Raw genomic sequence first — 17,402 nt, 5'->3', positions numbered from 1 at the left:
TTTAAGTCCATACAAACTGCGTTTCAACTTACAGACTTTCTTTGAACCGTCACTATATCCTTCTGGTTGCTGCATGTATATAGATTCTTCAAGTTTTCCATATAAGAATGTTGAACCAACATCAAACTGAGAAAGATGCATTTTCTCATTGGCTGCGATGCTCAAAACTGAACAAATAGTTCCTAACTTTGTTACTGGACTAAACATTTAGTACATCCTTTGGCAACAAGTTTAGCCTTGAATTTATCAATAGATCCATCAGGATTCCTTTTGATCTTATAAACCTACTTGCATGGTATAGCTTTAGCATCTTTTGGTAATTTTTCTAAACTCCATGTTTCATTCTCTATTAATGATTTCATCTCTGAATCCATAGCTTCTTTCCAATTAACACTTTGCTTACAGTTGATCGCTTCTTCATAAGATTCGGGCTCTTCAGAATCAATAATAAAAGCTTCACTTATCATTATATAATCTTCAAAACGCTTTGCCTTTCTCAAGTCAGCTCTATCTCTTAGGTATCTTGACTGTGCATTATTTTGATAATTGATATCTTCACATTCTTGTTTTTCAAAATTTTCTTCTGATATATTTCTAGATATTTCTTTGTTGTATTCTTTTTCTGAATTATCTTCTTCACAAAGAAACTTTTCTGACTTATCTTTTTCTGAATTTTGTTGATGTTCAGAGCCAGAAATTAGGCTATCTTGATCTTGAATAGGTAACTGCACCCTTTCTTCACAATTTGTGAGCTTTTCGTTAAATATAATATCACGTGAGCAGATCACTCTATTGGTTTCTTTGATCCATAGTCGGTATCTTTCATCTCCATCATAACCAATTAAATAAGCTTTTGTAGCCTTATTATCCATTTTCCTTCTTCTTTGTTTAGGAATATGGGCATGACACACAGATCCTACTATACGAAGATGCTTAATTCGAGGTTTCTTTTTAAACCATAGCTCATAAGGACTCTTGCGTTCTACTGATGATTTGCCAGTTCTGTTTAGTACATATATGGCAGTGTTGACTAGTTCAGCCCACATTGCTGCAGGAAAATGAGCTTCAGAATTTGAGTACTTAAATGTTCTTGCCATTTCGATTATTGTAAGTATGTCTCTTTCACTAGAGCCATTTTGTTCAGGAGAATAAGGTGCTGTTAGTCTTTGAGTTATACCTTCAGAATGCAAAATAGCACGCACTTTGTCATTGTCAAACTCGCCTCCATTATCGCTGAGAAATTCTTTGACTGAATGTCCGAAGATTTTAGCGTGTGCAAGCATGTGTTGTAACATATTTACAACAGCAGATTTTTCCTTGATAAAATACCCATAACGAAACTTTGTGTAGCTATCTTTAAACACAACTAAGTATCTTTTCTTCTGGAAAGATTCATCAAAAGGTCCACAGACATCAGCTGAAATTAATTCACTAGGCTTGCTGGCTGGCTTTCTTATGCCAAATGGTAAATGGTGTGCTTTGCCAAAAATGCATGGTTCACACAATTTTCTTTCAAATGGGATTTTAATTCCTAATTCTTTCTCAAGCATGTTCTTAATGTGACGTTTATCTTGATGTCCCCATCTCTGATGATATAACTCTAACAAGGAATTGTCTGCTTCAGCAGAATGCACTTCTATAATTTTATCAGGCATAATAGGTTCGATAGCTGCCTTGTATAAAGTACCATATACTTTGCGAGTTCCAAAAAGCACTACTTGACCATTAACCTTTAACCAGCATTCTGTAACTGTTGAAATAAATTTACTATTCGGATTTCTATCTAGAGCAGCAAGTCAAGAAAATAAATTTCTGTTTATCTCAGGAACATACCAAACATCTTTAAGGTAAATTCTTTGGATTTTATTACCAATAGTTGTTTTGACACATACTGTACCTTTACCAAGAGCAACTAAAGTTTCTTTTCGAGCAGCCTTGATGCTACAGGGACTATCAAACTTCATAAAGTCAATAAAGTATGTGAAACAATTCATGATATGTCTTGTAGCTCCACTATGAATCCAAAAAGATGTTTGAGCAGTCTTAGTCTCTTCGTCAATGGACATCAGTATTACACTGCCTGTATTTCCTTCATTGGTCTTTGTTAACCTATTCTTGGGTGGTCTTCCATCAGCAATCCACTGTTTACAATCTTTTACCCAGTGTCATTTCTTTTTGCAATAATTGCAAATATCTTCTTTTCTTGGTTTTCTTCTGGATTTGTCTTTTTTATATTGCTTTTGTTTTTCAGATTTTGACATTACTAATGCCACTTGTTCATTTGTATTGCCTTTCTCATGACTTTTAAATTCTGTTTCATGAGAGCAAAGCTGTGCTGTTAACTCATCAACTGTTCTTTTGTCTTCACCTAAGAGTAACCAACTTGACTTAAACAAATGGTATTGTCCTGGTAAGACATCTAAAATCTTGCAATTGAGTAGCATGTCAGGTAACTTATTTTCATTTTTCTTTTCAAGTCCTTAATTCAACTCATTCCATAAGTTTTTTAATTTGGAAAGATGAGCTGCCATGTTATCATTTTCATTCCACTTGCATTGAAAAAATTGCATGCATATATTATACAATTGATTTTCTGATGATGCTTCAAATAACTTATGTAATTCCAACCTCACTTCTCTAGCAGTCTGAAATCTCATAACTTTTTGCATTCTTCCATCATGGAATTCGTTAATACCATCATAGCACTAGTGTTTGCATTTTGAAACTTCTTAACAGCTTCATTATATTTCTCTTGTTGAGCAATCAGAACATCTACAGGAAGAATTTCTGGTTTCACTATAGTTCCTTCTACAATTTCTAAAGCACCAAGATGATAATTTAAAACAAATTTTATCCTGTATTTCCATATAAGCCAATCGCTTTCACCTGATAAAGGCTTTACTTGGACCTTAGATAATTCCATACTTTGATTTCTAAACAACATTCGATTGCTATAACGAAAACAAAACACTTACTTGATTAGGCTTAACGAGTTCCGTTTCTTCGAGAAGAAATCAATTCAAAACATTTGACGCAATATGGGAGCTTGCTTGACCCATAACCTAAAAAAGTATTTTTTTAAAAATACATAACCTAAAAAGGTATTTCTAAAAATAGAGAGAAAAACAAATAGCAGAGCAAAAATACGATGCTTTTATTGGAATTACAAACTATAGCTTTTTTTTTTTGAACAACAGTATCGTGAAGCACAATCTACTGATGACGACAACCTGTTGCCAGAACTTATCTAAACTATATATTATATTATTATTATTTTTATTAACATACTTTAATAGAAATCTCTTTCTAAGACTAGTGTGAGAAGCCATAGGTAGGAATTGTGAAAAATTATTGCCATGTGTATTTTCCAAATTCTGAGATTGGCAGCATATGCAGTTATTTTTTTTTTTAATCTAAGAAGTGTACAAAGAGAGCCTTAGAGAAGCACTTGTAGTCCGACAGATTGAGAAACACTGCTTTAGGGTAAATTAATTCACAGCAGATTCTATCGCTGCAGTCATACATTTACAGTATACATTCTTTGTCGTATATGTATGAAAAAAATTTAACTTAAACCTTAAGAGATAAGAGGGCAGTAAAAAGTACTGGTTTATACTATATATTATTAGCCTTCTGATTGTCATGGCTTTTTGGATCTGGTCCTGAAAAACTGTATTTGAATAGTTTCTATTAGTCAAATTTGTATAGTTATTTATTTTAGTATGTGTTTTCATAAATTTCTATTCATTAAGTTGGTCTTGTTAAAGAACATACAGAAGTAAAATAATTTAAATTGTAGGCTATTGCATACCAAGCAGCAAAAAATCTCATCATCAGATAAAAGCAGCCACGTTGCTCAGGGGGTTAGTATAGTTGCCTAGGTGATAATAAATGTTACAGGTTTTTCTTGCTCGGACATAATTGAAACTTGTAAACTGTTATCTCTTTAGTTATGAAGTATTTTGTGGATGATGGTAAATTTTAAGTAAAAACAGATTGATTACTGTGCCTAAAAATTATTCTTTTTTAGCAAACTAATCCTTTTATAGTAGTCTTAGTTAATTTCTAACCTTATATTTTCTGTAAAACTGGATCTTTCACGATTTTTATTTTCAGGTACCCTTCAATACATGGCTCCTGAAGTTATTGACAAAGGTCAACGGGGTTATGGAGCTCCGGTAAGATATCAGAAATTTATTATTGAACCTGGTAGATTAACTCCATAAAGTGAGTTTTGAAAATTACCGCATTCAGTAAATTAGAGGATGGGCCTTTCAGTTGCCTTTGTCAAAAATTTAAGATTATGTGTTAAGGCACAGTAATAAAATTTTAAACAGAGATATTGTAATGTGTTAGGGGGGGATCTATATCTTAGAATTTATTTAGATCATGTCTAATTACTTAACAGAGCTGGTAACTTATTTTTGTATTAAATCATATTTTGTGATTTTTTATAACTGGACTTTTAAAAGCATACTGCTTAATCTTGAAAGCACCCTGTAAATTTCCTTGCACATCCTAGAGTTTCCTAATATGCATAGTTTAAGCTATGTTTTCTTTCCATTTTTTGAGGGGCCAATAATGACCGACTAAATGAGGCTGCTTACATTGGTAATTCAACCTGAATTTGTATCCTGGCGAACAACCTGACTGCACGGGTGTTTTCATGGTTTTCTGTGTTCACAGTATAAATTTGAGTCAGTGTTTCTTGGAATGTTGTCTAAAAAGTTTGTGAAGTTTGAAAAGGTAGTTCTTATAGGTTTTGTCTTGATAAAAAATAAAGAATTCTGAACTATGCATAACTGCCTTTCATTTCAATAAAAATTATAATTTTGATTAGACAAACCTTTCACAGTTCCAGTCTTTAAATATGATATATATATCCAAAGAAAATGTAAGCAAAACAACAATCTTCTATTTGGTGTAGATTTAATTAAGCCTCTATTGATTTTTTTTTTTTTTTCAGGCAAAAGCCCCTTCCTTTTCTTTTTTGTTTTTGTCACAAGGAAACTGCACAAGGGGGTGTCCTTAATGAGTTTTTGTTGATTACTTTCTGTTCATTTAGCACACTTAATCACTGTTTGTTCCCATGAGAACAGAAAGTTATCTAATTTAAACCTGATGTTTCATCAAAATTGAGGGTCAGTACTACCCATTCTTCCTCTGGGTGGAGGGGGTTTGCAGAATTCCAGTATCTGTTGCTTAATTACCTCTGCTAAAAACATACAAAGTTAGCACTAAACAATGAATATAAACACAAAATTTTGACACTATGCTGGGTTAAATACCAAGGATAAAAAAATATGAATGTATATTGAGGCCAGTATTAAAAACAGTAAACCAGATACTAACTTACACACACAAAATAGAATTTTACAGTGTTTCTGCAAACATGCAATATACAACATACATTCTTAAAATCTAATATTGATTATACATTTATCCAGGCTGAGAAGGAAAGCCTTACAGATATTTGATTATCAGTTTCTGGAAATCACTGTGTGGAGACCCGAAGCTTGATCCAGAACTACTGCACTTAATGATCTCAAAATAATCATACACATTTTATCTGGTTTTAACATAAGGAGGAACCATTTCATTATAATTTGATTTACATCATTTATAAAATAAATATAATTATTCATTTTAAGCATTTCCTTATATGGCTATAATTTAATAAGATGGCGAACAGTGCATCTTTCCTTTTTCCCTGGTAAATTTACAATGCAGTTTGTTTCAGACAAACCACTTCTAAAACATTCAGGCACTGTCAAATTTACTGAGAGTTTATCTGGTTGGTATGAGGCCAAAACAAGCAAACCAACGTTCCTTGATCTTTAGAAATTCTTATTTTGGTGGAAGGTTTTAGTAATGCATCCACCCAGTAACAGAAGTGATATCTTCTATTGGAATTGTCTCCTGTTATTTGGAGGATAAACAAGGTGCTGTTAGTATATTTTTCTTTCCTGTAGACGTGGTGAGTTCGCATATATCTATGTTTATTTCTTGAATTATTTCAGGAATGACCAAGGGATTCCGACCATTCACCAGGTTTTAAAATAGCACTCTGTTTTCTGTCAGATAATTGCTTCTTAACCCGGGAAGACTTTAAAAAAAAAAAAAAAAAAAAAAAAAAAAAAACGTTATCTCCCCCATAATCCGAAATGGTTAGGTCCATCAGTAGCTGCCTCCAAGATCATGTTCTGCATGGTTCGAGTGGAAACGGCAAATTCCGGGCATTTATTGTGTTTTAAAGAACAGTTTGGGGTGTGCTGACACCCTATGCGCGTTTTCGTGTTGCTATTTTTCAGCGCGAGCCATTGTTTATTCAAGTCACTCATTTCGGTCTCTTCCTCATTTGATGTATGATCAAGAAATGAAAAGACTTCAAAAATTATTAGCGGAGGTTTCGTCTGATGAAGATTCTATAAAAGAAGAATTAGGAGAATCAGATAATGAAGATATATTTAGCGATCATCAGTCTGTACGAAGAAGAGTGCGAATCTTCAGAAGACATTCCTTATGATCAAACAGACTATTTTATAGGAAAAGATAAAACAATACAGTGGCAGAAAGAACCCTTTCGATGTGAAAGATGCATGTGTCCCATAATATCATAAAAAATTTGTCTGACAATACACATATGTACTAAAGACATGTCTTCACCCATCAGTGCATGAAACCTATTATTTGATAACACAATGATTGTGAAATGCTGTAATGTGCATGTAAAAAATATTTCTGGAAATTTCAAAAGAGAAGGAGATGCAAAACTTTGCTTTTCTTTAACACACTTATACATAGCTGAATTGCACAAATCTTCCCATGCATATGTTAAAGATTTATGGGCGACTGATGGCACAGGATTGGATATTTTTTGCAAAACTATGAACTATAAGCGTTTGCTTTTCATTCTTCGTGCCTTATAATTTGATGATGTCAGAATACGGGATAACAGAAGAAAGAGTGAAAAATCAGCTTTAATTAGTGATTTATCTGAAAATTTTGTCAAGACTTGACAGAAATTATATCATGTAGAGGAATACGTGACTTTGAATGAAAAGCTAGCATGCACTGCTTCATGCGTCGAATATGAAGATACTGTCACAACTTAATTAATAAATCACAATTTAAGATTTTTATAGATGCCAATGGTCCAGACACATATATCACTTATTATCATAACACATCACTTTTTGGACACTGATACTCCCACAAGATGCTGATGATCTTCAGGCATTGATTGTCTCACAAATTTTCTACTGAACTGGATTTTTGGAACCTGATGGTCCACTACTAAAATGGATGAATTTTTTTTTACACTTACCTACTTGGAAGTATATTTGAACACAAGACAGTCACACAAAATTTTAAAATGCTGATGATAGACAGTCACACAAAATTTTAAAGTGCTGATGATATTTGGACAATGACTGTCCCACAAACTTGAGATCAGCTGAATTCTAGAACTTGATGTTCCTCCAAGGTTCGTACGGTCCTTAAGAGTCCTTAAAAGTCCTTAGATTTTTTGGAATCGATTTTTGGTCCTTAAAAGTCCTTAGATTTTTTGGAATCGATTTTTGGTCCTTAAAAGTCCTTAATTTTGGTCAAAATCAGCAGAAGGTCTTTAATTTTAATCATCTGAAATTTCTGTCTGTTTTTACAACTGTCATTTTGAGTGTGAATTAGCATTTTGAGGAATATTTTTGGTGATTCATTGCCATATATATGGTTATCTTTTGAATGGGTTCATGAGTTATAATTTGTTTCTATTTCTAATGTAAATGATGGGATACTCGAGTTTCTAAGCAAGAAGTGAAACATAAGGATTTCGAAATTAATTTTTTTCCAGTAAATAGCTCTTAAACAACTTTTTGCTTTTGGGGATGTGAATTCTTTTATTAAACGGCTCTAAATTTGGCGACTTTTCAACATTTTGGCCATTTTAACATTAGTTTCTGTAGAAACTTTTTAATTCCAAAATCTGAGAATTTTTCGACGATTTTTTTTAAAACATTGTAACATTGATAAATTTTATTAAAATATTGGTAATATATTGAAATTATATTTAAAAAATAACATTAAAATAAAACATTTTTTTATTTTTTGCTGTCATATTATAAAGTTTCATTTTGGCAACTTATACAATATTTTAAATCTGAAAAATAAACAAGGTATAATGCTATAAAGCACAGTTTACGAAACAGCTCTTAGCAAAAGCAAAATTAGCTATGTAATTAATTAAAAATGTCTTGTTTTAAGTTTTTTCATAGTAAGAGTTTTTCCCATGTAATTGTCTCAGAATATTCAAAATTCTCAGAATGTGTATCAGTTTTCTCTATAAAATTAATTTTATACTTTTTCCCTCCTACTTTTTTCCAAAATATTTCTGGCTTTTTGCTGTTACAGAATTGGTAGGGATGATTTTCTGTAGGATTTTAGACATTACAGCTTGGAAAGTTTAGAAGGATTTGAAGGCAAGATTTATAGACCCACAATTTTAGAATATTCGAGAAATATGTGACAAAGTGAAAAATGTCTCCATGGTATCAACACGTAATGGATGTATTTTACAGAAAGTTTGCAATGAATTTCTTAATTTTTGAAGAACATCTTCAAGAACAATGAAAACATAATATTTGAATGTATGACTTCTGATACTAGAATCTTAACATGTTTATCTTCTCTTTATTTTCTCTGCTTTTCACTAGACAGAAGCATGGAAAACATCAAAAAATACTTCTGATGTTATCACACGGGCAGGCATTATAGAAGATTTTTTTATTAATAAAGAAATTGGAAACGTACAATTTAAAAGATTCATCTAATATTTCTTAATGCATTATACACATAGCTGGCACTAGGCATTTTCCCACCTGATGCAATCTCTATGGATCCTAAATTCTGCTGCCTACTGCCTTTCTAAATTCTAAAAGTTTTGCCATTTCTAGATTTTTTTGTTCAATGTATCACTAAATTCTAGAAATTCTGCCACATCAGCTCTGTAACTGGCCTTTACTTTATATATTTCGTATTGCTTCTGAATGTTCATATTACTAAAGAAATAAAATTAGCCTCTTTTTCTGTACATTCTAAATGCATTTAGTGTTTTTTAGAATAACAGATCCTTAATGAAATCCAAAAATTCTGAAATGAAAAGGAAACGTGTTGAAGAAAGAAGCTGAGTACGTAAAGGAAATTATTCATCAAAGATATGTGCAGTTATTATTATGTGAATTACCCAATTGTTTATGATTTCAACCTTTACTTTAATTTCCCATTTCTATTGAGTTATTGAGCCAGATTAAAGTAAAATTAAATTGTATATTCTATTGTATATTCACAGTATTAGTGTGAATTTGACTGTTGATGTTTAATTACATCAATGTGAGCTGTAATTGATTTTGTTAGCATCAGAACATGCCTTTATGTTTGTTCCAAGTTCTTTTTAAATAAGAGGTTTATTTAAACCTTTATCTTATATTGTAGTTAATTTCACACGTAGCGATAATATGCTTCACGGCTGTCAGGGTTTTGGACTATTTAACTTTTACAAGATCAATTAAACCCTCATAGGTACATTATGGAGAGGTTGACAAGTTAGGAGATAAAGCACCCAAAAACTAGCGAGAACATTGGTTTGCATAGTGAAACAAATCTCTAATTGTTAGAAAAGATGCTTGAAAGAGAAGGAAATCGATATAAACGTTACAAAACATAAATGTTTTGTAGCTTTTAATGTGTAATTATCTAAATATCATTTAAAAATCTGTGTCATAAATTACATGTATTTTAAACTGTGGAATTTTATTAGATTTTGATTTTAATAGGGCTTTTTTTAACAAATATTGTTAAAAAATAAAATTTAATAGTGGTCATGTAAATCCATAATGCCTAAGGTAATAACTACCTAATTTAATTATTTATAACTAACTGCTTACCCTTAAAAATTATCTCTACATATTAAAGTGAGTTATTGTCTTTCATTAATGCTCACTGTGGTTACAAGATAGAATATAAAAATGTAAAAATTCAAGTAAAACATATTCTAATGCATCTACTGAGAACTAAAATAATACAAAACAACATATCACCTCTGGTGCTTTAATGGCTTATTTGAACCTTAAAGTATTTTAACTGGGTTACAACCCCTGGAACTGTACACGAAGCTAACTGTGACACTAACTGCATCAAACAGAGCATAACTTTCAACACTTGCCAACCTTGCCTATATCAGGCCTTTCATGTTTGTTCTAATCAGCAGTTCTCTCTCTAGACAAGCAGCAGCGGTGACAACATTCAGTCTTTTGGTTATGAATTATGCTGATTATGATCTTACTTCTTATTTTAACCTATGCAGTTTGACAAAAAAATCTATCTGCTTATTTACTAAACCTCTAGACTGACCAAGTATGTGACAAAATGAGACTTAAAAAAAATCAACATGAAGGCTAACTGTTAGTAAAATGTAAATGTCACTTATCTTCTTTCATATATGATCAACTATCGTAAGTGTAAAATATTTAATGCTACTTGATAAATTGCATAAAGTTTATTTTATTCTCAAACTTATTAACAATTATGTTAATTAATTCATGTTTAGTAATAATGCGTACTACTTAGGGATCTATTTTATTTTTAGGATGGTATTACAAAAGTGAAATTCAGGCATAGATAATATCTTCAATTGAATTTATTCAGTTCCCATTTGCTCATAGGTCCTTAATTATTTTCATTGATGGTCCTTAAAAGTCTGTAATTTCCATGTGCAGAAATGTGTACGAACCCTGTCCTCTCTTGTCACTAAAAACATGTGGACACTGGCGGTCCCATAAAAGTTTAAAATGCTAGAGATCTTCAAACCTACAAACCCTAGACATCCCACAAAACTGCTTCCATGGATTCCGTATCCCATCTTAATATAAGGTATTCAGGAGACTGACATTTCTTTTTATCCGGACTGACATCTGTAATGTTTTTCCATGGATTTCAAACCTCACCTCTGCCACCAAAAATTTAAGTTGTACCGTAAGCGAACTTTTGAAGTGGAGAAATAATCTGACAGGTGGTCTTTTAAATATTTATTTTAAAACTTAAACAAGATTTCTGTGGTAAATAAAAGTAAAATATCAGCACAGTTACAGTAAGAAAAACAAGCTTCCACAAGATGCGGATCAGGTCAGTCGCATGTCTTATACCTACGGCATTTTTCAGACAAAAGCCCTCCCCTTTTCTTTTAAGTTTTGGTCGCAAGGAAACTGCACAAGGGGGTGTCCTTAATGTTTTTTTTTTTTTTTTTTTTTTTTTTTTTCTGATTACTTTCCGGTCATTTAGCGGACACTCGGTGTTTGTTCCCATGAGAACAGGAAGGTCCTCTAATTTAAACCTGAATTTTCATCAAAACTGACGATTGTTACAAGGGGATTCACCACACTTATATGAATTGCAATGTGCAGTTTACATGTAAATAACTTACTGAAAGTGGGGACATGAAACTCATTTAATAAAAGCAAAGCAAAAAATGTAGAACAGTTATGACACTTTATTCGCTTAAAATTCTTAACCCGATAGTAATGAATTTCCCACTACGAGCAGTAAAATCATTATATTTTGAAAAATATTGGATATCATACATACTCATAGATCCAAACTGTAATTTTGCCATATACATGATTGCATTTAGAATTTGTTTTTTCTGCCTTAATTTCAAGTTAACTACTACTTAGCTCAATATATATTAAGAAATTCTTTAAAAATTGCCTATTTTGTCCTAGAAATTGCAAATCTGTTGCATTTCTAACACAAAATATGTGTGCAAAATTACTTGTTGGCCTAAAAAAAATTTACCTCTTTATTGCTGCCTTTTTTCATACATGCTAGTATGAGTAGTAAACTAATTTTACATAAACTAACATTTCTTATGTATTAAAAGTCTTAAAATTTCTGTCTGCAAGTTACCATATCAAGTTGCCATCTCTGTATAATGCATATGAAAACAAAGTACAACAATCCTTGGTTTTGTTTTCACTGTCTTGCAGTGTTTGTTACCAGTGTGAAAAATACACAAATTTTCATTTGTTTTCATTGACCTGCTATAGTTTTCAGGATATTTCATTGATATGACTATCTATTGTAAGAATTATTTCAAGTGCTATCTCATTTATGCTGTCATCAAGACAATAACGAATTATTGGCAATGAAAGAATAAGTCCCAGTGTCAAGAGATGGAGGGGCAAGAAAAAAATCTTGGTGGAGGAGGTGGATGATTTATTTTTCCTGCATGAGACAGCCAAAAAATGTGACTGCTGTATCATCCGATGCAAAATCATGATGAGAAAATATGCAAAATTTTGAAGCTTCCTGTTTTGTTTAGCAGATTTTCGTAGATGATATGGTCAAAACTTCCACAGTCACTGCTTTCATCATGAGAAATTATGCATATCTAACACACAAAAATTGAATTTATAAACTATGTGAAATAGGCCTTATATCTCAAGTATATGCATTTTAATAATAAATTAATTAAATATTAAAGAAAACTTGTATAAACATTTTCAAAGTATATTATTATGTGGTATCCAAATGAAATCACACATCTGTGCCATTTGAATGGAGGAGGAGAATAAAGGTTTGCTTTCTGATTAAATAATGCCAACTATGAACCAAAAAGCAAGCTAGCACAAACGATATATTGTAATCAGAATCACAGTGTTTACAAATTAGATGCCTGTTATCACATGCAGGCAAATGCAGAAAAGTGTGGTCTGCTGAGTGGTTAAGGGTCACAAATGAGTTGCAATTTACCCTATTTTTATTACATGATTCCCTGTATTCTCTTCTTCAGCACTTTACATGAATTACATTAATAATTTTGCTGAGACAGAAGAGAATAACATAAGAAAGTTTATGTATTCTCTTTCCTTCTCATTACTGGTATTATTATTATTATTATTATTATTATTTTCCAATTAAGAGTTAACCGACTTTCTGATCATGTGCTTTAGAAGCTCAAAATTTTAAAGTATCTAAGTCTAAAAGAAAATCTTTAGTGATGATGTTCAGTTAGAAAAATTTTGCTATAACTTTCTAGCTGTTTTTAATTTTGTTATTATAGGGAATAAATAACAGATAAAAATTTTATTTTATAGATTATATCTTCTGTATAAGAAAACTGTATAAATTAATTTAAGGATGGAAATAATTCTGAGTTTCCAAACTTCAACAACTACATTTGATTTACATCTGTTTTAGTTTGAAAAAACTGTAGTATATGGTACGGTTAAAGTATTGTGAATTTTCCAGTTTTTTAAATAAAATTTAATTTAGTTTTTTTGCATCATATGTGTACAAAAATATATTACAGTATAAATCTATCAAAAAGATGAATTTTGAACATCGTCTACGTAAGTGTATGTAAGTTAATTCTATATTTAATGATTATATATCAATTAAATAAGAAAAGTGAAATCAGTAGATAAATTTGCATGTAATGTTATGTTTTTATTTCAAGATTGCTCAGATTTTGTGTATTATTTGTATGTTTTTAAAATAAAGTACTATGTTAAAATTTACATGCATGATTTATGACATAATTATACTTAAAAACATTCTGAAAAATTATAGGCTGATATCTGGTCTCTGGGATGCACTGTTGTTGAAATGGCTACTGGGAAACCCCCATTTGGTGAGGTAAGAGATAACTTTATTTATATGACATATACATATGTGATTCTTTTACAAAGATTGTTTGAGAAGGATGGCTGCTACAATTGCTGCCTTAAAAACTTATCCTAAATATGTATTTCTAGTTAGTATCTCAAAATTATGAAGCAAATTTTCTGAATATTGTGTCAGTATTAAAGCTGATGAATGATTGATGAGTGAAATAAATTTGTTGTACAAATATTCTAATTTTTGTATGATCCTTAAATTGTATAGTTAAAATTCATAAAGTCTTCTTTGTGTTTTCATAATTTAAACATAAAAAATTCAGTATCCTTAAGTGAAAAATTAGTCAAGAATTTCCTGTGTATAAATTGCTTCCTCAAAACTTTCTGTCATACTCTTAAGAAGCTTTGTACCTGAAAATACATGGTGATGATGAATATTTAAGAAAATAAAATGTGCATCCGTCTTTTTCAGGTAGCTTGTGTATACTTAAACACTGGTAATTTAAAATGTTTGATAAAATAATCATCTAAATAAGTTATTATTTGCAGCAGGTTAACTTTGTAAAATTTAGTGTTGAATTTCTTTAACTAAAATATTTAATAAGTTGGAACGTTTTTTGAATGATGCTCAAATTGTTTTTACAATTCTTTTTAAGGTCAGCTCTCATTAAGCTGAATCATATACTGTAGTTTTTTTGCATATTTTCGCTCTATAATTAGCAGGCTTATATAAAAATTGAGAGAGGAAAATTATGTGAGTAATTTAAATTTAAAAAAATGTTTTTACAATAAGAACATAAAAAATTTAAAAAATATGGATAAACTGCTGTGAACTGTTGCAATATTATTTATTTAAAGAAAACTAACATTTCAATAAGAATGCATGGCAATATTAACATTATAATGTCTGGTAAGTTATCTTCATTTCTACTTTTCTATTTCTTGAAACTTACCCCCTTATTATTGTCCACTGCTACTTCCTAGGCCTCAGTTCATTCAGTGTTGCTGAAAATGCTGGTTCGTCATTCATTAGAACTTGCAAGTCATCAATCACCTTGTCATATTGCCTTTCCTCATATAATCATTTTCAGAACCATCAACAGCATTAGATATCCATCTTTTCTTGAAACTCTTTGGTAGAATTACTTTGCCTGTCAAAGCCCATGCACCCAATATTGATAGGCAAATCAATTAGTAAGACAAAAAAAAAAAAAAAAAAAAACTATTACATGGCTGAATTCCTGAACAGCTTGAAGAAGGAAAAAATTATGTGTATATTTAATAAATTTTCAGAACCCTGTGCTTAAGCTAGGGGGAGAAATATGCAAGGAAATACAGTAATATTCCTGAACAATGAATGATACCACTCTTAAGATTAATGTATATAGGATTTCCAATGATTTTCTTATTCATTTAGTTGCCTTTACAAAAGAATGCCATTAAATTCTTGCAATTATTTAGCAATTTACTTTAAAGGAAATTATAATTTATTCTAGAAATGTTGTCTATTTATTTATTTGGAGAGGAAGTTCCATATAGTTGAAATTTTAAGTATTTGTAAACTGAAGTGTTTATCAAGTAAAAATACTAAAAACTTGAAAGTAAAAATAAATCTTTATATAAATATGTGCTGGCAGAGTGGCAAGAAGAGACACAGATAACAAAACTGAATTGAAGAATCAGCATCTTTATTTTTACACATTTAAAATCACCTCTTTGGCAAACAAATTACTTTTCAATGATTGTTGTATACAATAAATTTTTAGGTAACAGGAAAAAAGATACGACGTCATGTCAGGCTGAGAAGCATAAGCAGTGTGGAGATGTTTGCATGGCAGAAGTTAGGGGGAAAATGAATGTAATAATGTAATTAACTCGCCAGTGGTTTTTATACCGAAGTAGGTGCATTTCTAGAAACAAGCTATAATTCGTTAATATTAGTTTTAGTTACATTTTTCAAGCTGTGTTATATAACATGGAAGGATCTCGAATTTGGGAGAACAAATGAATTTAGAGAGAGAGCACCAAATCTAGAACTGTCAATTTTGAGGTTGCCAGTTATTTCTTAACATAGCTATAATATTTTATTATACCTTACTTACATATATATTAATAATATAAGTAGTTATTAATGTTTATTAAGTAGATTTTTCCTTTCAAGCTCAAAATTTCTATTCCTGTTATTTCCTTAATTTTAAACAGTATTTATATCTTTCCCATAGCTGATCGGTATATCTGTTTGCATAATTGTGAAGGAAATAATTTGCTTAATGAAAGGGTTAAAATTATTCTTCCATTTTTTTTAGCATAAAATTTTGTTTTTGAATAGTTCATTCAAAATGAATAAAATCCTAGTTAGAGAGCATAAGAATAGCAATTTTGGTAGTGTGTATTGAAGTAAAACATTAACAGTGCACTGATCTATCATGCATCTAGTGTGCACTGTTAATATTATACATTACAATCGTTATTCTCTTTTTGCAGTATCCATATATTATTACCATCTATACTGCAACTCCTTTTTTTTTTATCACAACTGAAATTCTTCCTCTTCTCAGCATAACCTAATTTGATTAGGTCTATAATCCTCTTACTTTTCTTTTTATTTTTTCAAAAATTACAAGTTTCTGCTTTTGAAATAATAATTTACATTTTACTTTTCCATGTTATCATTATAATTGTTATCAGATTTTAATTTTTCTTGTATTTTAAACTTCATGCTAGTATAGCAGATAATGTCTCTTCATCCATAGATTAATACATCTTAAAATTAGCTATATCAAATGTTTGACTTTGTATATAATTGAAAATTCATACATTATACATAAATGTAATAATAATTATGGTTATATAGTAATAAATATAGCATATAATTATATTAATGCTGCACGGTGTAGTTTTTCTCTCACAAAATATGAATGTAAAGAATTTTGAGGTTTGAACTTAAGAGATTTAATAGAGCCAATATTCTGTGTATCCATAAAAGTCCTTACACAAGATGTATTTTTTGCACTGATTGGTCATCAGCATGCATTTTCTGATACAAAAATATTTCAAGTGATGTAAATATTCATTTTATACCATTATTATTTTTTTAAAAAAGTAGCTTTATAAAAATTATGATATCAAACTTTGTAGTGCCCTGGTCCATGTTACAGCCTTCTGTGAAAATTTGTACTCATTCTTAAAAATAAACATAAATTTTGACTCATATGCAGTAAAACTTTAAAATTTCGGAAAATTTTGAGATTTTTCAGAGACAGAAATATATTTTTATTGCTTTCTTTGAGGGAAATAGTCAAGAGATAAGTTAGCTTTTTCACAATTAACGCTCATTGTGTACTCACATTCACTAAATACCTCACACTGCTAATTGCTAGCTGCATCCAACAATCACTAAACACATCACATTAGTTAGTGACAGGTGCAGTAACGATACAGAAATTGGAGACCCTGCATTCATATAGTGTTAAAAAAGTATTTTTGTCATGAGTAAAGTGTATTTGTTTTCTACATGCTATATTATTAACTTAATGTTCAAACTACCAACTTATCAAATTCATTAGTGTTGTATTAATGGCTAGTTCTACCATTTTGCAAAAGTGTTAAGATGATTTGAGGTTCATTTCTGTTTTAATGTCATTCAATGATATTCATTTGCAATTACTAACAGGTAACATTCTTTAATGTACAATTTTTTACATTTGGTTTGCCAAAAGCATTATCACACAA

At 30.6% G+C, this 17,402-nt stretch overlaps 1 protein-coding gene across 4 annotated transcripts in view; it reads left to right on the top strand.

Moving 5' to 3' along the window:
* Positions 1-17,402, top strand: part of Ask1 (apoptotic signal-regulating kinase 1) — a 259,398-nt gene that overhangs the window by 158,337 nt on the left and 83,659 nt on the right. For all 4 annotated transcript variants that reach the window (XM_035377348.2, XM_085807445.1, XM_035377341.2 and 1 more), the window contains 2 exons: positions 4,117-4,178; positions 13,624-13,689. In XM_035377348.2, the coding sequence (XP_035233239.2) occupies positions 4,117-4,178; positions 13,624-13,689 (128 nt within the window). The remainder of the gene's footprint in view (positions 1-4,116; positions 4,179-13,623; positions 13,690-17,402) is intronic.

This window comes from Stegodyphus dumicola, chromosome X1 (genome assembly GCF_044657685.1).
Source record: "Stegodyphus dumicola isolate Sdum_Otavi_A_Nest chromosome X1, ASM4465768v1".
NCBI classification, from domain to species: Eukaryota; Metazoa; Arthropoda; class Arachnida; order Araneae; family Eresidae; genus Stegodyphus; species Stegodyphus dumicola.
This window is presented reverse-complemented; position numbering and strand designations above follow the sequence as displayed.